The sequence below is a fragment of the Photinus pyralis genome, unplaced genomic scaffold (genome assembly GCF_008802855.1).
Source record: "Photinus pyralis isolate 1611_PpyrPB1 unplaced genomic scaffold, Ppyr1.3 Ppyr1.4_LG6, whole genome shotgun sequence".
NCBI lineage: Eukaryota > Metazoa > Arthropoda > Insecta > Coleoptera > Lampyridae > Photinus > Photinus pyralis.
This window is the reverse complement of record NW_022170663.1, coordinates 42,916,200-42,938,069: the sequence shown is the minus strand read 5'-3', so window position 1 is coordinate 42,938,069 and position 21,870 is coordinate 42,916,200. Positions and strand designations below refer to the sequence as shown.

At 35.4% G+C, this 21,870-nt stretch overlaps 1 protein-coding gene across 8 annotated transcripts in view; it reads left to right on the top strand.

Annotated features, from left to right (window-relative positions):
• The window catches only part of LOC116173985 (phosphatidylinositol-binding clathrin assembly protein LAP-like), a 95,962-nt gene extending 74,432 nt beyond the window's left edge, over nt 1-21,530 (top strand). Inside the window, exons 2-14 of one of the 8 annotated variants that reach the window (XM_031491742.1) lie at nt 2,506-2,648; nt 2,704-2,779; nt 3,091-3,111; nt 3,332-3,434; nt 7,778-7,986; nt 8,036-8,142; nt 8,192-8,328; nt 8,377-8,545; nt 8,592-8,850; nt 12,438-12,524; nt 13,285-13,477; nt 20,279-20,440; nt 20,487-21,530. In XM_031491742.1, coding sequence (XP_031347602.1) covers nt 2,506-2,648; nt 2,704-2,779; nt 3,091-3,111; nt 3,332-3,434; nt 7,778-7,986; nt 8,036-8,142; nt 8,192-8,328; nt 8,377-8,545; nt 8,592-8,850; nt 12,438-12,524; nt 13,285-13,477; nt 20,279-20,440; nt 20,487-20,607 — 1,787 coding nt within the window. In that variant the 3' untranslated portion in view covers nt 20,608-21,530. Of the gene's footprint in view, nt 1-2,505; nt 2,649-2,703; nt 2,780-3,087; nt 3,112-3,331; nt 3,435-7,777; nt 7,987-8,035; nt 8,143-8,191; nt 8,329-8,376; nt 8,546-8,591; nt 8,851-12,437; nt 12,525-12,801; nt 13,153-13,284; nt 13,478-20,278; nt 20,441-20,486 lie in introns of those variants that run through there. The other 7 variants (XM_031491743.1, XM_031491744.1, XM_031491741.1 and 4 more) reach the window with 7 other exon arrangements.
• The last annotated feature ends 340 nt before the right edge of the window (nt 21,531-21,870 follow it).

Below are 21,870 nucleotides of genomic sequence, written 5' to 3'. Positions count from 1 at the left end.
AAAGAAAAAATAACGTTTATGACCCCTCCAAAATGAAACACTTTGGAAAACATGCTAACGGGCATTCACCCTGTATATGATGCAACCGGCGATGATGGGCGCATTTTTCAGAGATGGATACTGCGCGGCCTTATAGAAGAAGGGGAAAAAGCAATATCTGGAACACGAACGCTTCCACTTTCTCGTAACGAAGAAAACATTGCATTTCTTTATGATTTGTTTCTGTTTATATACATAATTTTACATTTTTTAATAATAATTTTCAACCTTTGGCTTTTGACATTGGAAATATGGCTCCCCATAGTAGCGAACTGCTTTAATGTATGTATTTTCGACTTGTTCAATTCATTTTTGACGACCCCAATGAAAACAATGTTAAGCTGGTGGTTCCGCACAAGGCTCCAGGTCTCTATCTGAGGGGTGGAATCCTGCTAACATTAACTCTTCAGTTTTGAATCATGTGCGATGTGAGTAGCGAATCGCTGGTTTCCACATATCCCATTCTTAATGCATTACTTTTGCTCTCCAAGGCGATGTAATTTTCCATGTAGTTTTTTTATTGTACCAATGTCATCTGATTAAGGTAGGTCACCTTATTAACTTTACTATGCGTAACTGCATAGTAAAGTTTCGTTCTATTGCATATCACAGTCACACACTTTCTGATTGCAAATTTAAGCGGAATCCGATCTACTGTAGTGTGAATGTAGCGTAGTACTTGACGGTTTTTGGTCCTTAATGACACAATCTTTTTTGACATGCTTTTTACCCTGTATACATGTAAATTCCGATACAATGGAACGAACAGGGCCGTTCCTACCTATAGGGCGAAGCAAAGGGCGGTTAGAGGTTATAAGAGAAGAAGCGCTCCTCAAAGGCTTTATTATTATACAATTATACCATTGATTATACAGAGTGGCTAATAATGATGGAACCAAAACGCTGGTCTGAAAACGGTTGGAACGGTTTCAAAGTTTTAGGACTTAAATAAGATGTGTTTGTGCATATTCTAACATGAAAAAGAAATTTTTGTCCCGTATGGTTTTTTTGACACGTCCGCCATTTTGTTTTTTTTTAATGGCAACATAGGTCTTGCAACACATCGTTGGAAAGCTTATATTAAGGAGGATGTAATACAATTTTTAATAAACTAAAATTGATAAAAATGTAATGGAACTCAAAAAAAGTTATCAATTCTTGTTGTATTATTCACAATTTCGCTCAAATAAATTAGTTAGTTTTGCGTAACCGTATTTTTCCTATTGCATATTCGTAATGACGGTAAAATAAGTTTTCCAACGATGATAATGGTCCTTTTAAAGATTGAAAGTTATAAAAAATTATTTGCAATCGTCAATGACACAAGAATGGTTAACCAATCTTGCATTATAGCAATAGAACAAAATTTAGTGAACAATATTGGTTTAAAGGAAGTGGTTCAAGTTAGTGTTAAAGCAAGCAAAGCGAAATTTAGTATTGTGCTTTTTCTGTTTTTGCATATTGTACTTAATGGCCCATATGAATAAAAGGAAGCAAATGCTTATACTTGCAAAATTCAAAGTAAATACTCGTAATTGCTCCTTCACACTGGGCGATTTAGCAGCGCTGCTGAACAGCAGGACAGGACGCAGTGCAGCGCTGCTAAACCATGCTAAACAGACCAGTATGAAGGGGCAGTTATGAGTATTTACTTTGAATTTTGTAAGTATAAGCATTTGCTTCCTTTTATTCATACGGCCCAATATCTACCTTTTTTGTGAATGAAATGTTTGATTATTGTTAGTGCATTACTTTTTAAATTATAGCATAAAATAAAGCATTATTAGTAGTTAACTTGATTTTTCCATTAAGTTGGAAAAAGGGGGCGGCAATTTCATTTTGTCACGCAGGCGGCCAAGTGTCTAGGAACGGCCCTGGGAACGAAATATAATAAAAACATGTATAAACATCTGTTATTATTGTAATGTATATACAATGTAAATTAGATAACCCCAATTCCAGACCCCTTTGTGTGCAAACCGAGAATTAATCTAGCTAGAGTAATGCAATTAACAGAAAGACAATGTAAGTACTAGACATGATTCAATTACAAAAGGGCTAAAAGCAGGTGGATAGAGGGGCTGTATACGTTTCTTACGAGTAAATTTATCAATATTATTACTGTAAGTCAGGCTTATTGGAGCGACTCTATTTCGTCATGCTTAATCTAATCGATGAAAAAGATTAACCGCCTTTGAAAGTTTTCAGTAAATAAACTGCGTAGGCTAACTATGTCAGCGTAAACATACTTATCTTTCAGGAACACCATCGTACAGGGTGTACTTACATGCATGTACACAACTGTTCCCTGATCAACCCTATGGGATAGATATATTATAACATTATATATTACAAAACTAGGCCCAGCTATGAGTCCTTGTGGAACTCCTTCATTGGGTGTTAATTAAATTATTAATTCAATTGTTTAATCAAGCTTTCAATATTAAGATCATTTTTCTTTTTCAGATTTAGTCCACTGTACAAACGAACCAAACGTATCAATACCTCAAATGGCAAATCTTCTCATCGAAAGATCGCAAAATACCAATTGGATAGTCGTATACAAAGCCCTCGTCACAGTGCATCACATAATGTGTTACGGGAACGAAGTATTAAGTTTGCCATTTACCAACAACCACAAGACACTAACGCTTCCACTTTCAGAGATTCACACAATATTTAGCTTCGAGTAATTGCACGTTTCAACTTAGTAATTTTTTCGATAAAAGTGGCGTACAAGGTAATTATTTAAATTGTGATGTTTACCAACAGCTTTTGTTTTTAACATAGTATTATCAGTCATACGGTGCTTATCTCAATCGTAGGATGTAAATCATGTTACTAACAGCACTTTTATCTTCCAACATTCAGGAGATGAGTAAATTACATCATAAATCGTAACGCTTACGCTTACAAGTGAAATGTTTTGGGTAATCGCACCTAAAACAATTCACCTTAGATTGGCTAACGTTAATTAAATTTGATTGGAATAATCGCTTTCCGCTTGATTTCCTACTACAAATACTAATAACCCATTTTTTCTTACATGAGGTGCCGTGAGTGCTAGAACGGGTGAGTTTTCCGAATTTGTTTGATATTTTAATTTCGAGTACAAAATGATTTGAATTGAAAAAAAACTTGCTTGGTGAGTTTAACAGTACCTAGCATCCGATAATTAACAGCATTTTTTATTAGTCTTGCTGAATGCTAAATGCTTACAGTTACTTTAAACTTTGATTAATCAATCTCGCGCCTCCTTTTTATTTCCGTTTTAATCGATGTTTATGTTTAGGGTATGACATGTCACCTTTCATACGCCGATATTCCAGATACCTCAACGAGAAGGCACTGTCGTATCGAACTATTGCCTTCGATTTTTGCAAAGTGAAAAGGGGGTAAGTTGCCAATAAATGTCAAGGTTATCTTGATTAGTTTTTTGTATACAGTTATCTCAAGTTATTGAACTCGAAACTGTTACTAATTAATAAATACATGTATTAAGTAAGTTGTCAATAATTTAGTTTCAAAGTCTATGATAAATATAAATTTTATGTAACTTTGCACGGTTTGCATAACATTTTATTGGGTTATCTTTCTCTACTTAATCACAGCTTGATGTAATTGATTAATGGTGATTGAATCAACCTTTATTTACGGGGTGTTATTTAGTTCTGGAGGAGAGCTCTCACAAATTTTTCCTATATTCTTAACCTTCGACACTGACTTACAGACTTACAAATCAACAAATCAATTTGAGAAGCTGCGTGTAACAAAAACAACAAGGAAAAACGTATAGCAAACCTGATCTTTTTTTTTCTTGTAGGACCACTGCGTGTATAGGCAACCAACACACCTTCCCGTGTGTAGGGTCAATATTTTCGTATGACGAATGCTCAAGCCGCCTATATAAATTTACTCTCGTTCTCAGAGTGAACATTGTAATGGAAATGTAATTTTTGAGCTTGTGTACTTGAGATAATTTAAGATGTGTAAAGCTAACCACAGGAGATAAATAGACCTGGCCCCACTAAGCTCTTAATTAAATCGTAATTCACGCATAAAGCACGGAAAGTAACCCAGTTTGTGAGATAGGGGGAACATCTCAATGCCCCACCCTACAATAACTTTGAGACTCCCACTGACCTAGATTTAATATTTTGTGATAACCTAACTGGGGTCGCCCAACAGCTGATATGAAGGTGCTTATTTTAATCATTGGCTGTCTGTCCCCAACTCGAATTTGAATTTTGATAAAATATTTTAAACTGCATATTATTATTCTCAGAGGTGGTCGCTGTGTCACGGCCTTGAGGGCTACTGTACCCTCTAGTGTTAATATCACTCCATTAAAATGTCAATAAAGTAGAAGAAATGTAGAATCCTCCTGGGAACTCTTCATTCTCCCAAGAAACCTGCCCCTCGGAATGTTGTTTACCCGAAAGTGACATAGTATATGCAGAGGAGTTGTGGAGGTGGCACATCCATCAAAAGATTCAAATACATATATCAGTCCGGATAGTTTAGCAGGTCTTTAGAGCTCTTTGGATACTGCTGCGGCCTCGCATTAGCCTCCAAATAAATAATGCTGTGTGCAATGGCGTGCGGTCAACTACAACGCACACAAAACACCTGTCCAGCCAGCTCAAATAAATCAAAAATTGAAACTTAGAATTTTTATGATCTCTCAACGTACACCTCCAACATTCGCCACAAATCAAAATCCTAATAATGACTCAAAATTAATAGTTTAGGACACTCAATAGCATCAATCCACTTCCGAAACTTCCAAACAATCGATTACAAAAATTTTGTTTAACGCCTGAGCAAAATGTGGGGCACAAATAGGAAAATCTGAACATGAGAACTCTTATCTGGGTTGTACAATGGATTCAAATAAACAATGGCAAACAATTTTTTTCCGGAACACGTACGCAGTAAATTAAGAAGAAAAAAAACCTGAAATAAAGGACACAAGCCCGTTCTTACATTTACCCTACACGCAGGTGTTCGATTACAAGGAAAAACTTAAAAGTAGGTACTTAGTTTTTTTAGTAATCCATAATCTGGTTGTAATAATGGTTTTGCGATATTCGGGCGCATGTAAAATGTACAAAAACACTGGTTGGCAGCATCAGGAAACTTCATTTCTTTACTATGACACTAAACTTGAGGTGGGTTCTATTTCATAAAGTAACCTTGCAACTTTTCAAGATTATTATCCGTTGCATAAAATATTTTAGTCAACGTAGCATTTCGTGTGTTGTTAATCTCTATTTTACATATTTTTAGTGTTATCACGTGTCAAAATTGTCTCTACGGACCCAAATATTATCTGAAAAGTGCAAAGTGAAAAGTTGGCTATTCAGACGGGAAACACTTTAACTTTTGTTGATAAAATAAGGGTTTCATAATGCACTACAATTTCCAAATTCAACGTAACTTTCTTCCGTAAACGGACAAACCTCATTAACCTCTGCGAGAACTGTAACCGCGTCTTCAAATAACCAAAAGGCCAATGGCGGGAAACGCTCTTTTTCCCATCGCTAGGTGCACAGCCTACGGCAAGACAGCCGCCTTTGGCTAACAAGCTCGTCTCTTCCTTATTTTTCCTATTTAAAAAAAGCCCGCTTTCACTAAATTACGGACAATAGAAATGGTGCACCTACATCCTTTGTTACCAGCGCCCTACAGGCGTGCGTATTGAAATCGATTCATCTTCGCGATATCAACGTCCTTAAATGCACTCGACCAGATGTTCCTTAATCTTAACCAACCCAATTTTCACATTTACAATTTAAATACACAAATTTACACGAGTTATAAAATTTAAACAAGAAATTATGCAATGAAAATTAATTTTAAAATGGAAAAATAGGCACTAAAATAACGAATTCCGATTAAATAAACTAATTCTGTGCTTAACTTGCAGTAAAACATTCACATATGACTCGTTATTATCTTCAGTATTATTTCGGCCTAAATAACGGCCACCCGACGTTGTTTACACAACAAATGTTAAAGTTAAATGGAGGCAAAGTTGTCTCTTGTTGTGGCTTAAAAAACACATTTGCAATTTTTGAAAAATCTTTGAAAATAGCTGAAATACGACAAAAAATCTGGAAATGTCAAATTTCATTTTCATTTTCCCTACCGTAAACGGTCGGAAATGGATGGTTCTCCTTAGCAACTTTTGGCACTTTTTTTTCGGAGAATCTAATCTGTTATCAGAATTTCCATAACACGCTAGATGTAGAAGCAACAGACTACTATAGTCGGTAAAATGAATGACTTTCAAAAACGGATTAGCGCTTATATTAATGCTGCGCCTGAGGTTATATATCGTTGCCGTTCTAACACGTAACATTTGTGCTAAGACGTATGTGGTTTTTTTGTTTTACAGATTTCGCGATGAACTAAGAGCGACGCTACGTTATAGGCGTTTTAAGTGTTTTCGATCGCCCAGAAACCTAACGGCACGTGCAGTAGCAATGATTAGCACTAATCGGTTTTTGCAAATTATTCATTTTACCGACTATATCTTATGGACGCCATATTGGATTTTTACGGAATAAAATAGAGGCTAAAAAAAGACAAATAATGAATTGTCACAATCTATACTTTAACAAATTGACAAGAAAGTTTCAAAATCAAATGTTTTACACTAGGTTTTACATTTATCCACAGGTCACTAGATTAGATATTGAAATTTTTCTTCATTTTCAAATATTTTGCAAACATTTTAAATGCGTTCTTTTGTCACAAAAAGGGGCAACTCTGCCCTATTTAACCTACACAATATATCTCACCGTCACAGTGATTCCAATTGTGAGCGACGAATTGGAACCACTCTTGTACATGGCCTGCTATTAGCTCTATTACATATATAAATCAAGGTCGATTCTTTATCAAATTTGTAGATCGGAGTTCGTGAATTGGTAATGTAGCCCAAAAAATAACGAAGGCCCTTTTGACATCTCCGTGAGTTATGAACCGAATTGCATGAAATTCAATATGCATATAGCTTTAGCCATATAAAATGCAATTCCAAAAATTGAGCCTAATCGATCAACATTCACAGTGCTCTTTTCGCATCTCGACCATTTATAAACAGAATTGCAAACTTTTTTATTTATGAAGGTATTTAAATGAAATTTGATACATAGCCACTTGGAATAAAAGCAAATTTAACGCCATTTTCCAAATGGAAATGAGTAGGATATGCACTGCCAACTTTCTTATGGAAGCAATTAAATGAAATTTCATAGGTACATATACACTTTAAATAAAATCAAAACTAACATCAGGTTTAAAATTTGGTTTTGCACATGCTATAGTCATACCCAGGAGCTCGTTTTCTATATTTGTTTAGTTTATTTATACTGCTATCAATGCATTGACATGTATACTTAAGAACTGAACATAGGAGATTGGCATGTTCAGAGCTCAAATTTAAGTACTGTATACAACTTGCAGATATAACAATTGTCGTTGAACAGCCTCTATATTAATTACCAGCAAAATTTGTAAATTCGCAGAAAAATCTGTAAATTCCCAGATACATCTGTAAAGTCTCAGAAAGATTTGCAAATTCCCAGAAAGTTTGAAGCAAACATTTTATCAATTTTCTCAACAATTTTGTAATAATTGAAAATCGAATAGATTCAAACAAAATTGGTAATTTCAGTAATAATTTGCATAATTGTGTCTTTATTTATAGTGTTAAATTTTCTTTTTTTAGAAAAGAAGATGGAGTTCTACGTACAATGAACGCAGAGAAATTACTGAAAACACTGCCCTGTCTGCAGAGTCAGCTGGATGCACTACTCGAATTCGATTGTTCCGCGAACGATTTAACAAATGGTGTTATAAATATGTGTTTTATGTTACTATTTCGGGATCTCATAAGATTATTTGCATGTTATAATGATGGTATAATTAATTTGTTAGGTAAATATTTCGCCTCGCTCGCCGCAGACGTCTATACTATTTTTTCCAGAGAAATATTTCGATATGAATAAAAAACAGTGTAAAGATGGTTTGGATATTTATAAGAAGTTTTTGATACGCATGGATAGAGTGGCTGAATTTTTGCGAGTTGCGGAGGTTAGTGGTACCAAGTTCATATTAATTTTGTTTCATCAACTTATTTTAGAATGTGGGCATTGATAGGGGAGATATTCCCGATTTAACGAAAGCACCAAGTAGTTTACTGGAAGCATTGGAGCAACATCTCAACAGCTTAGATGGGAAAAAGACTTCGACGTCAAGCACTCCTTCCCAATCCTCAGGGTAGGTTTAGTGTATTTTCTGGTATTTTATGTTTAAACATTATCAAAGTAGTACTCAGAAGAATGTAGCATCTGGAATGTCTGCCTTATCTTCCACAAGCACGGCATTTGGAACAGTCGTTGCGAACGGTCGCTCAGATTCACACACAAACGGTATCGATGAACAAATCAAACAGCAGTTGCTTGCGGAAGAGGAAGCTGCAATAAATCAGTTTAAGGTAATGAGTTGTCGATTCCATCCAGCATTTTAAGCTCTTGTTATAGTCGAAGGTGCAGTCACCGAACGCGGCGAACAACAACAATCCATTCTTGGATGCTCCATCGACTGGAGTCGCCCAAATACACCTATCGGCAGCGGCGCCCACAGTAAATTTACTCGAGAGCGAACCACCAACTCCGAAAGCATCAAATAAGGCGTCTGAGGATCTTCTGCAGCTCGGAAATCCGTTCATGGATACGTTTGCCTCTAATCCTTCTACAGTTACTCCCCAGCCTACGAATGCATGGCTTACAAATGGAACTAGTAAGTCTTGGCATTTTAATGTGCTAATCAAATTCTGTGTTACTAGTATTGCGATGAGGGGTTCTTTAATTTTTGAGCCATGTACCATAATCCTCAACCTGCACATATACAACAAATTAATGAAATTTATTTTCGAGGTTATTTCAACCAATAGATGGCCGTCAAACACTTGTGGGCGTGTGTATTGATACTCATTTGATTTTCTATAGATATTATGCCCAAGGTGGTTTTTCCGCAGACCTCGTTGATTCGAATGTTTCTAAAGTAGACTAGAAGGACGAATGAGCTGCACTGCAACTCTTCGCGAATCGAAGGAAATGGATGAATTTTTGTGTCCTTTTTCTACATATACCTATGCTAATTTACATTGTAATGAAGGATATTAAAAGAGTTATAAAAGGATTTTATAAACCCTGAAGGGTTGTTTATACTTTTGAGAGGTTTTACAGAGCGGTCAATAGTTTTCGAGTCGTTTTTGGAACCGTGGGTGGTCATCAGCAGTGAAAGTTTCACAAGTCCCTAAATTGACTTTAGAAGACTGGCAGTACTTTGGCAGTCTTTAAGGATCTTAAGGAGTATCAGAATCTTTGAGAGTTTGGAGATATTTTCTATATTCTTCAATCATTGAAGAGTAACAAGGAATCGTAAAAACTCCTGGACAAATTTTGGCAACATTGATTAATTTTTCAGTTCGCATTTTTATCGGTTTTAGGAGTTGTGAAGGGTAGTAAAAGATCTTAAAGTTTCTAAAGATATTCTCCAGTATCAGTTTTTGAATTTTATCATTCCCGTTTTTTTCTTTAAAGGGGAAAGACGCCATTGGAAATGTTTTAGCGCCAATCGTAGCGTTTCACAAGGATGAATACTTGCAAGTAGATGCGCAATTTTCTTCTTCGAGCGAGAAAGAGAAGGTAACAAAGTTTTAGCTCAGGCGGCAAAACGTAGATAGCTATTGGTGGTATGTGTTTGATTTACAAATATAGGTAAATCTATCCTTTATTTTTTCCTTTGTAATAAGCTGTATTAAGCATAGGATGTACGGTAATTGTTTTGCATAACTTGCTTGTTGATTTGTTAGGGTGTTAGTTTCATAAATTTGAATTTGTAAGGCCTTATGTAGTTGAGGAAGTCGCCGTACTTCGGGGTGGTTTTTATTTGCTGTACGTAGAAGAAATTTCTCAGACCGGACCCCTCTGTTCGAAAATGTTGGCTAGCTGAGTAAGTCTCGCAAGGAGCTCCAAATTAGCACCTGGCTGTGGAACTGAGCCTAGAACTGCCTTCGCTTGGCCCAGAAGTCAAATAAAATTGAATGTTATATTTCTACCCCCCCCCCCCCCCCTCTCCCTGTGCTTCAGTACAAATTATGTTCATATTTTATTACCAACCTTTGAAGTTTATTATACCTATGAAAATGGTATTTTGCATAAATGCCAAATACTTTTTCATGACTCTTGAATATCTTTTTTCCTTCCTTGTAATCAATGGAAGTCCCTAGAGCTATTCTCGTGTGATTAAGAGAGAGCAACTTTGATTTGAATTTGGATTTGATTGTTTTTGATATTAACGTTTTTAATTATGATTTTTATATGTGATATTTGTACCTTGTTTTTTGTTTTTTTTAATCTAAATTCTTGTCCAAATCTTATTTATATCATATACTATGTATACATAATGTTTGTGATTCAAATGACGATGTCAATATTTCTTTTGAAATAATCGACAATAAAAATATTTGATTTGATTTGAATTAAATTTGACTCTCACCATTTCTTGCATTTTAGTTATGTTGGTCTATCCTTACAGCGACACATGCTTGAGCAACTCATTTTAGGTCCTATCACTAGACAGGGGATATACACAAACAATTGACGATCATGTGCCATAAGTTTCAGTCAGTGTTGTTTTTGGGTAATGGTACCAGTATATTTATAGGTTTATAATATGTTATTTTTTAAGAAGTAGACATAGGGATTAACGTGTATGGTTATTCCCTATGTCTATTCGTTGGGTGTAGTGTTCCATCTCTCGTTAAATGTGAAACGTGTGGATTAATGAAGTTAATAAGATGTTATTTTGACACATTTTTTATTTGTTTTCTTAGGCTATCGATTTCGACCACAATAGGTCATCCTCAGGCCGAGCGTCATAAACATAAAAGCAATGAAAAGTGGTTTGATGTAATGATGTTAGCTGAATTTGCACAGGAAAGAAATATGTGAAGGTGTTAAGAGAGGTTATGTAGTAGAGTATCAGGTTTCAAGCTTGAAACAATAAAAAAACGTGTCAAAATAACATCTTATTACATATTTCCCCTATGTCTACTTTTAAATGGAAAAATTTCTTCTGAAGCGCGCCTAATTTTATGCAACCAAAATAACTTCTTAAAGGCCGCTTTACATACTGCAATTCTTCATGCAAGACCATGCAATACGCAATAAAACTTGCCCAGAAGCATGCGCGTTTGAGAAACAGCTGATTCATTTTGGCAATTCACTTGCAATTGCAGGTTAGCGGTCGTGCGCGGTTTTTATTGCACTTGCACGTGATATTTTGGGGGAAAGTATTGACAACGCCAGGTTCTAGAATTCCCAAACGTTGAAACTAGACTTTGTTTACTATTACTACACAAATTGAAGCTGCGACTGCCTTTTTTCGATTAAAGTGTCTATTCATTTTTACTCAAAACGCATTCAGAATTATAACAACACCTGATGAATTTTGAATAGAATAAAGCTTTTAGTTCAATTTTAAATGCGAATGTTGGTAACAAACTATTGCAAAAAGAAAATTGCCGCGTGTAAAACCAAAGTGCAATAATTATTGCATGTACAGTATTTTTGCAATTAAACTTGCTGCAACTGTATTGCACAAAGAATTGCAGTATGTAAAGCGGCCTTAAAACAAATAAATATTTGGCTGTCATTAAATTAATTTGAATATTGCAGTTCTCAGAGGAAATCCCTGTTCAAATGACTGCACAATGGAGTGGGGGAGAAGATCTTTGTCCTGTAAGTCAGCAGAACTCGAGAGGCGTCCCACAAGAGGGCGCTTTTTAAGTTTTTCTCCAAGGAGATGTTTGTAAAGCGGGATATCCGTTACCTTCGGGTTGCGATAGCTCTTTTGGACGGCTCTGTTGCACTTAATTTCAAATGAAATTTGTCTGTGATGATACCAGACTGAGATCAATCACACTCTGCTTTCGAGTAGTTACGAACGTGGGTTCGCTGCCCTGATTGAGTATCTCTTTTATTTGGACCTGATGTATATTGTTGTGTTTGTTGTTTTTCTCGCAGTGTTTTATCTCATTACGGTGAGGTAGGTTCACAGAATCTCCTGGGAGAAAAAGGTATGACTGAATTTTTGGAAGTTTGTATAATTTAATTTCAACGTCAATAAAGGTCATCTCACTTCAGCGACGTCACTAAAAAGTGGACCAAAAAAAACCACTATGAAAACGTTTGTAAATTTAAAAAAAAATTCTTTCTGAAAACCGCAACCACTGGTTGTGGAAGTTCACAACATCTCTTTTAAGGAAATATTAGTTCAGTTTCTGGTTAGTGTAAATGAAAGTGCAATTTTTGTTTCAGATTATGGAAAGCAACCTGTGATAACGAATGGTTCTTTTGTATCGGAAAGTAGTTTTGAATCAGTTTTTGGCTCTACAGAAACAAAAAGTAAGCAACTGCATAACGCGTTACCTAGCTGTAAACTATCTACCTATGCTAATTCTCACTAACCACCGCCTTCTATCAGAGATTGCAATTTAAACTTGCACGTTTGTTGAACTCGAAATAATACGGACTTGCTTTACTAAGCTGTACATTCTTCCTTTCTTAATCGCGCACATTTTTCATACGTGCACCAAGGCATTTCCGTATTATTCATCTGTTAAACATACAGAAACTGGACCACGTCAATGCTAGGAAATAACATGTGTTTGTTTTACGCAAGCTGCCGAAGAAATGAAACCTTCCTTCAATCCTTTCCTCGTAGATGATCCCACGCCCCCTCTACTGCTATGTTGCGATTCGCCCACCGGTTCCGATCATAAACCCATACAAGATGTCCTCAATTATTTCCAGAAAGACAACGTAGTTAGCGATACGGGCGAAACGAGAAAACCCGCCGCACCGCCTCGTCCGCCTCCTCCTCTAATCTGATTTAACGAATTGCTAATCAACCCTGACAATAATAATAATCCTGTCCTTGTATCCTTAGACAATAATATCCCGTCTGTGTTCAACAAATATGAGGGACTGCCTGTATTCACGCAAAATACTGCCATTAGTTCACAGTTATCAGGTGATTTTTATTTGTAATTGGTGTACAACATTGCCGCTTTCTGTTTTGCACAGCTTCCTTTCTTTTTGTACTTTGTGTGCCTTTCTACTTACCTGTTCTTGATCGACGGAAATTCATTCGTCTTAATTCTAGCGTTTGATGGCTTGGGCGGCGTGCTACAGCCGTCAAACCAAGGGGGCCGAATGGTTCAGAAGCAGTCGGTCAATAACAACAACAATAATAATAGTAATAGTCAGCAGTCAGGTGGTGCCTTAATCACTGGAGATTTGGAGTCCAGTCTCGCTTCCCTTGCCGAAAATCTTACAATACGACCGCCAACTGTCAAGTAAGTGCATTATTGTATATAATTATTGTGATACGTAGGATAGTAGGAGTGTAGGATTTTTCTAAGTTTGCACGCACGTCATCGGTGTATGATTTATCACTAAGTATGTTTACATAGCATCATGCAATCAATGGAAGAGAATTACGTATTTAGGTAGCCATACAGACAGTGCTGCATTATGGGTAAGGGTATAGTACGGGAGGTAACGTCCTATTTGACCGGACCATTTTCGCAAAGTTCATCTTTCTACTATAGATTTTTGATCCATAACCTATCAACGATAGGGGCGTCAGCTGGTTCAAAAGCGTGGCTTAAGATGGCGAGAGACTGCGAAAGACGTAAAAAAAATTGTTTTTCGGACCATTTTCGCAAAGCTGAAAATGGTATATATAATAGTGTACAATGTAAAAAGAGGATAAATAACTGTCCGCTGATATTTAAATGTGGCAAAACCTGTTAGCTGGGCGTCCAAAGTGTAGTGTAGCGTTAGCGCGCGCCGACTTTAAATTTTGATGATCCCAGCTAACACATTTTTCCACGTTGTCGTGTCAGCTAACAAGTGGTTTCCTTTTTTTTGTGTCATAAACTGATGAGGTACTCATTTCCATGCATGCTGATGTCATATTATTGGAGAAAAATATGATTGAAAGAGAAATCATGAGTAAAATGGTATCACATATTATACATGAAACATTGTATTTTATAATTTGTAACGTGCGTTAAGGACATATAATAAATCAAAATAGACAAAACAAACCAAAAAAAGGAAACTAATAGCTTCAGTTACAAGCCAAGCGGACCATATACATGTGCGATACAAAATATGTCGAATGAATCAAGATAGTTTTTTTTAATAAAACATTTTTTCAATCAGACCAACGGTTTAAGAAATATAAGAGGTTGAATATTTATTAAAAACGTAACGCGAGCGTCTCAGCTCCTGGCAACACCAATCGACGCGACGCCTGCCTTTATTAACACGCACGCTGTCGCATAAGTCCGTCTCAGTCACACTCCCGCAGACCCGGTCTGTTTTCTTGTAACGCATTTTTTAAAGAATTGTCTAAGAAATGTGTTATTGGTTGCGTTTTGTCCTAATAGGAAAATAAAAGTTAGTAGCGCCTAAAATAATCTTACACAAACGTACTATAATCTCTCCGTAAGCAGCCGCAGCCGTGGTTAGGCCTATTAGTTTCCTTTTTTTAGTTTGTTTTGTCTCTTTTGATTTATTCTATGTCCTTAACCACGTTGCAAATTATAAAATACAATGTTTCAATTTATGTATAATATTATACAGTATGTGATACCATTTTACTCATGTATTCTCTTTCACTCATATTTTTTTCCAATAATATGACATCAGCATGCATGAAAATGAATACCTCATCAGTTTATGACACAAAAAAAAGGAAACCACTTGTTAGCTGACACGACAACGTGGAAAAATGTGTTAGCTGGGTCATCAAAATTTAAAGTCGCCGCGCGCTAACGCTACGCTACACTTTGGACGCCTAGCTAACAGGTTTTGCCACATTTAAATATCAGCTGACAGTTATTTATCCTCTTTTTACATTGTACACTATTATATATACCATTTTCAGCTTTGCGAAAATGGTCCGAAAAACAATTTTTTTTGCGTGTTTCTTAGCCTCTCATACCATCACGCCATGCAGTCGCGCCAGCTGACGCTTGTTTTAAGGGTTAACTAAGTAAAAACTACCAGGCAGAATAAAAAGTAATTGTGCGAAAATGTCCCGTAAAAATAGGACGCTACCTCCCGTACTAGTAGGATACCGGTTACATTAAACGACGTCTATTGACCAATTACTAAAAAATGTTTTTGTTGTTATTTGTTGTTGTATACGAGAATTCACTGATGGTGAAGCAATTATAAAATTAGGTTCGGAAAATTAAAAAAATCCGAAAATGTTGCACCTACATCTGAACTCATTCTCGCAGTTTACCGCTCTTTGAACCAAAATTTAAAAAATCATAATTTGTGTGGTGACTTTCCAATAGTAACATTCAAAATTTTAAAAATTCAAATTTTTTTCATTGCATTTTATTCGCGATTCAGATTAACAGTGAGACCTCTGGTATCAGCACATTGTAATTACTATTGGTGGGATAAGACGGCCAGTTTATTTATTTACAATGGCCAAATTGTAGTTTTTACGGCTGTAAAACTAAATACAAATTCCATTTGCAATCAATGTAATTACACCTAAAGCTAAAGAGCAAAGAATTTTAAATGTGATCAGTGCAATTATGCAACCAAGAATAAGGGTAAGTTAAAGAATCATCGTCTAACGCGTAACATTTCCAAAGTCTTTAATTGTGAACAGTGCAATTACACAACAAAAAATAGGAGATATATATGTCATTCTTTGACACAACTCTACTTTAAATAACTTTCTATCAGTGTAATTTACGCGTTCGCTTAAAGCAACCTTCTCAAACATTTAATTTGTGAATAGTGTAATTGCGCTGCTCACGATAAGCAAAACTGAGAGCGGCATATTCACTTTGAAGGATGTTACGTGCACTTAGGTATGCCACAAATAGTAAGAGAAATTTGAATCCGTCACTTATTAAAGCACGACACTTAAAAAAATATCTATTGTTTAAATTGTGGTCAGTGTAATTGTGCCACGGTACGCCTATCCTCTCTGGAAAAATAGTTATTTACCTACAAATTTCAAAAATTTTAATTCATTTGTTTTTTGTTTGTGGATCGTTCAGAAATATGAATTTTATGGAAAATGTTAAATTCAAGCTGCGTGGAGTCTAGAATTTCGACCCAGTTGGGATTCCAAATTTCAAAAACAGTTTTTTAAAAATCATTTTCTTGTGTTTTTAGGTCAATCAGTAAAACTTGGTATACAAAATTTAAATTTTTTAAAATTGTATTGTATAGTATCTACGAGTAAAAAATAACAGGAGAGAATATAACGATGGTGGGAAATAGCATAACACGCGACGGAAGTCGTCAAAATATCACTTCCTTTGTGTTGGTCAGTTTTGTTTTATTACACCACTGCCAATAATGACGCGTTTCTCCCCACTCTTCTCGCACTTTTATCACTTCCTTTTTGTCCATTTCCGTCAAGTCCCCTTTTAATGCAAGGTTCTCTCCTTTTATTTTTTACTCTTAGTATAAGTATAGAACCAAAATACAGGGTGTTTAAAAAAAAGGATGAAATATGCAACCTTTTTTTAAGCACTCTGTATATTTGATTGGATCTTAATAGCATTGAATTTATAACTATCAGAAGCGCAGGTTAAATGGCAGGATATGTGACTGTTTTCAATAGTTTAAATTACAAGACGTAGATGTCTCTACCATCGAGAAAGATGAATAATAATGTCAATTTTTTACCTTTGTTAATTATTATACAGGAACCTGTAATGAACCCACTATCTCGATTTGTAATTGTTGCATACAGAATTCTAGATACTCAAGAAACGTATTTATAAGGCATTTATGTGGCACACAGGATGTTGAATGACGCAAGATAAACATTCTTCCTTTCATGAATCTTGACCTACTTAACATTCCTTAAGGAAGATTGAATTACACTTGAACAGGAAAGCAAAAAATACGTAGGCATCCTTGATCACTGTAATGTAACAGAAATTAAATGTACCTACCTATCTATTCTTAATTTTTGTGTGTGTCGGTTAAACTACCTAGAACAGGAGTCGGCAACCTATTGAAACGGAAGAGCCAAAAATTACAATTTACAAAATTTCTCAGTTTTTAAAGGGCCACAACATTTTTTTGATTCAATATTATAGTTTTTGGCTATATACAGGGTCCTGTAACAGTCATCGGTTTTTCCTGCATAGCTGATATCTGGTAAAAAATATTGGTGGCTGCGGATCTACAGAAATTATTTTTGAATGTAGGTACAGGGTGTTCCATTTTTACGATACTTTTTAAATTGAACATCCTGCATATTTTTACTTGTTTCAATGCCATTTGTTCAAAGTGCTATAACTATTCTTTTTCAAATGGAACTACCACTATTTTATTTCGCTATTCGATTGTCTTTTGTGTTTTCTTCAATGTTTATGAGGAGTGCCCAGTGCTTAAACCCCGCAGTGTTTATGTTATTCAATATTTTTCACAAAAGTATACCTACTCATTAATTAATTACGTGTTTATAAGTCGGAGTAGGCTGGCTACGGTACACTGCTAACCGGCGATTCCCTAACCGGCAATGACCAAACCGGCGACGACTAGACGGCGCTATACCAAACCGGCGCTCGTTCAACCGGCGCGGCGTTATGCTTTGCTGGCGCTCGTTAGGCCGAATGCTTTCCTATTTATGTGGGTTGGATTAATACAACGCAGAGTATCTACCATTAAAATATTAAAAGTTACGATCAATGTCAATGCCGACAGAAAAGTTATATGTACTTAGTTCATCTGATTCCTCTTGTTTGGCCACTTTTAAAATCATAGTTAAAGTTAATTTGAGAATTACATCAACATGTCCATGTTATCATTCCAAATGTGTATGAAACATAATTTGCAGATCGCATCGACGAAGTGCCCATATGTCGGCTTTACACGCGCCGGTATGACCGAGCGCCGGCCTTACAAGCGCCGGCTTGACAAGTGCCGGCTTGGCATGCCGCCGGCTTGGTGCGGCGCCGGTTCGTGCATTGCCGGTTTGGCAGTTGCCGGTTTGCGGTATCGAATGTTCCGGGCAATTTTGATACCAAATAAAAAAATCGTTAACTCGTTATCTCTTTTCTTCTAAATTCTGACGTTTGAAATTTGTTCTCAATGGTTAATCGATTAATCAATAACTTATCGATAATTATCGATTAGTAGATAGTCAGTCGATAAATTTTAAAAAAATGGTCGACTAATGGATAATTTATCGAAAATTTTAAAGGATTGATCGATAAATCTATAATTACCGATAATCTATCGGTTAATCTCACAACTAAACTAAGAAGATAGATAATTATCGAGAGAATTTTTAACGACATAAAATTTTCAATGTTTAGGTATACCAGTTTACTTCAAACAAAAGCGATCAAGTAAGTGCATTGTGGAGTTGCCATGATCACAATTATTCATGAATTCACAACCTACTTCTGTACTAATTTTGGAGGATTATCGTCCACTTGATCAGCTTTGATTTCAGAAAACTTCAGCATCAAAAGATCCTTTTTTATTTAAATTATCTCTCGCAATACCAATACCAAAAAAACAAACATGTTAGCGAATGTACGTATGGATGATGTAATTATATCGATTGAAAATATATATCGATAAGATTTATGAGAAAGTATCGATAGTTTTCTCTTGATAATTTCCGCTACTTATCTATTAATCGATACATATAAGATATAGACAAATTTCGACAAGTGGCAATAATATTCGATTGTTATCAGCAGCTAACAATCATTATTGATTATTTTCAAAAGTTATCGATAATTATAAAAAGTTATCGATAATTATAAACAGTTATCCAATTATCGATTATTATCGAAAATTATCGTTACGATTTATCGATTATTATCGAAAGTTATCGATACTATTTTTATCGATAGTTATCAATTAACGATTAATCGATAATTATCGGACTGAATAGACTTATATTTATCGCCCAGCTCATAGTAGGTACCTATACGAATTCACGTAAACTGGGACGGATTTATTTATTGTATTTATTTGTGCACAATGCTGCAAGGTTATAAAAAAAGCTTATTCGCGAAATTTGATTAACACATCGGTTCCTGTTCACGTGAATTCGTAGGTATATTCTGCCAACGCGGCGGCAAATGTGTTGGTTGGTACGTTTTTTCTCTTTGCGCTGACCGTTGGTTTTCAAATGCTTACAGCGGACAATATTTTGCCTTCACATTTTTTTAAATCGTTTTTTAATAACAAAATCTCCCGCTTTCAGTAAAAATAAAAAATGTCGAACCTGCCTATTGTACTGACTGTGAATAGAATCAATTCATTGAATAATATTCAGATTTATTATTCAATGTCAATAGAATGTATGAAATTGCATTCCTTCAAGGACAAGGACTGCAAGCTTCGTTCGTCTAAATGTATTATTAATTACATTACATTACAAATTTACGCAACGCTTCTTAGGGGATCTATTTTTAGAACATTCCAATCCATTTATAAAACCATTCCAATGATAACACAAAAAAAACATCCCGAGTTCCTGACATCTAACGATTAAAAAGGAAAATATTCGAATGGTCAAATAAATGGTTTGTAATGCTGCCATCTAATGTCAATGTAACGCTCCACTTTCGATCGCCCACGGACTTTCAAACGATCGAACTGCTCCTAGCGGCGGAAAGTTAGCATATGGTCACAAACTGTTATATGGGATCTGCGCTTCTGATAGTTATAAATTCAATGTTAATAGTATTGAGTTTCTGAAAAATTGGATTATGTAAATATCTGCCTTATCCAAATACAACACTATAAAATTGTGATTTTGAATTTTTTTGTTTTTTTTTTGTCATTTCAACATAACAATTGCGATTCTTTTTTGTAAGTTTTCGAAAAGGCGAGTCGCAATTGTTATATTTGGATATACTGCTAACATTTTTCGACATTGACAAATATAATCTGGTTTTCAAATTTGTGAAATTTCTATGGAACAAATATTTTAGTGTACCTACTTTATAAATCTAAGGATCCATAAGAAATTGCAAAATCTAGCGGAAAACCCAATTATATAAAATCGCACAACCACTTTTATATTTTAAATAAGACTGCTGTGTTCCATTGTTCCTAAGTTTCAATTGTTTTAGGGGTGTTCAATGGAATTCGCCCAAAAATCAGAAATCGGGCATAAGTTGGACACCGCAACCTCTAGCTGCGACAACAGGCGCCGGTTATAAGCCAATGAACCAGCAGATGAGTCCACAGCCGTCACTGCAACAGCCAGTCTTTCCACAGATGCAACCCATGGTAACAAGCCCCTCACAAGCTCCCCAAGTTGTGCAATTATTATTTTTAGGGAATGCGACCGAACGCGGCCATGTATCAACCGCGTACAATGGGAATGCTCGCCGGTGCTCCGACGACAAACGCTATTAACATGAACTCAATGGGTCAGCAGTCCCTCCTATTTAATTAAACTAGCCATACTCGGTATGAATGTGTATGAATGAATATGTACGATTTTTGTACATAGTTTTAATCGTGCAAGATTGGGTGAAATTTCAAGGCAATTATGAATAAAGATGTATGTACAGTAGGTAGTTAAATACAAACATATTTTCTACGTCTTTACCATGCTTTGTATAAGTAAGACGAACCGTTAGCACTATGTATTTCAAAACCTTAACTACAATGTCCAGTACGTACATGTCATTGTGATCAATATTACCACTCATTAGTTTATTGGTTATGCCTGAAATTCACATTTAAATTAGTCTTAATACTGTAAAATTGAACATATCTAAATTTGTCGTGTTCCATTGTAATACTTAATCAAAATTTATACCATGTATTCGACAATAACGTTACCATGAAAAAATTACTATTTTCGTAATATTCAGCGTATATGTATATTTGATGTATTTAGTGCAATATTAACTGCATATCAGAATTGGTGTTATTTAAAGATGTATTTATGTTTAAAAATTTCCATTTTTTAAAAGCACCGTTCTATTCTAATAAAATTTAGGTACTTCAAAGTGTGCCATGTTACGATTATTAAGTTTTAAGAATTTATTACATTAGGTCAATGTGTCATCTTTGCGAAAATTTAAAGTCTTGTTACATATCATACATAAGATTCGTTTCAAGTGGTATTAGGGTATTTTTGTTTAAATTGTTTTTGGTAGAATGATAAATCTTACTATCCGATTTGAAGTGTGATATTTTGGGTATTCAATTAAATGTGAATCTTACTTCCAAATTTTGGTTTAATTTTACGTCAGTATTTAAGTCTAATTACTTTTATTGCAAAAGTTAGGGCGCTATAAGAGTGTCTTTGTAAATAGACTATTTGTTACTTTATTGTATTATACACATTAAATAATCAATGGAAATTTAGTTTGTCGTTTGATGATCACATCACGAAGGGTTTTGTTATTGTTCACAGTAGGTTTATCCTCTCAACATCTCTCTACCACAAAGTGGAACTAGCTTTATCTTCTAGCATTTAAAGTGCTTTTTTCTACTCCCATGTCTAAAATGTCACATTTTGCTCTGACATTTAGTGCACGAAGCGTCATTTATGAAATATGTTAATGTCTAAGCCATTTTCCAACTTGGCGGTGATTCTTGTGACGTCATTGGGATAAAAACGTCATCTGCGCGAACTTGACGAATTTGCGTTCCTTTATGGGCATACCTTGTCTTATAGTACCATGGTAGCGTTGCTATATGCAAG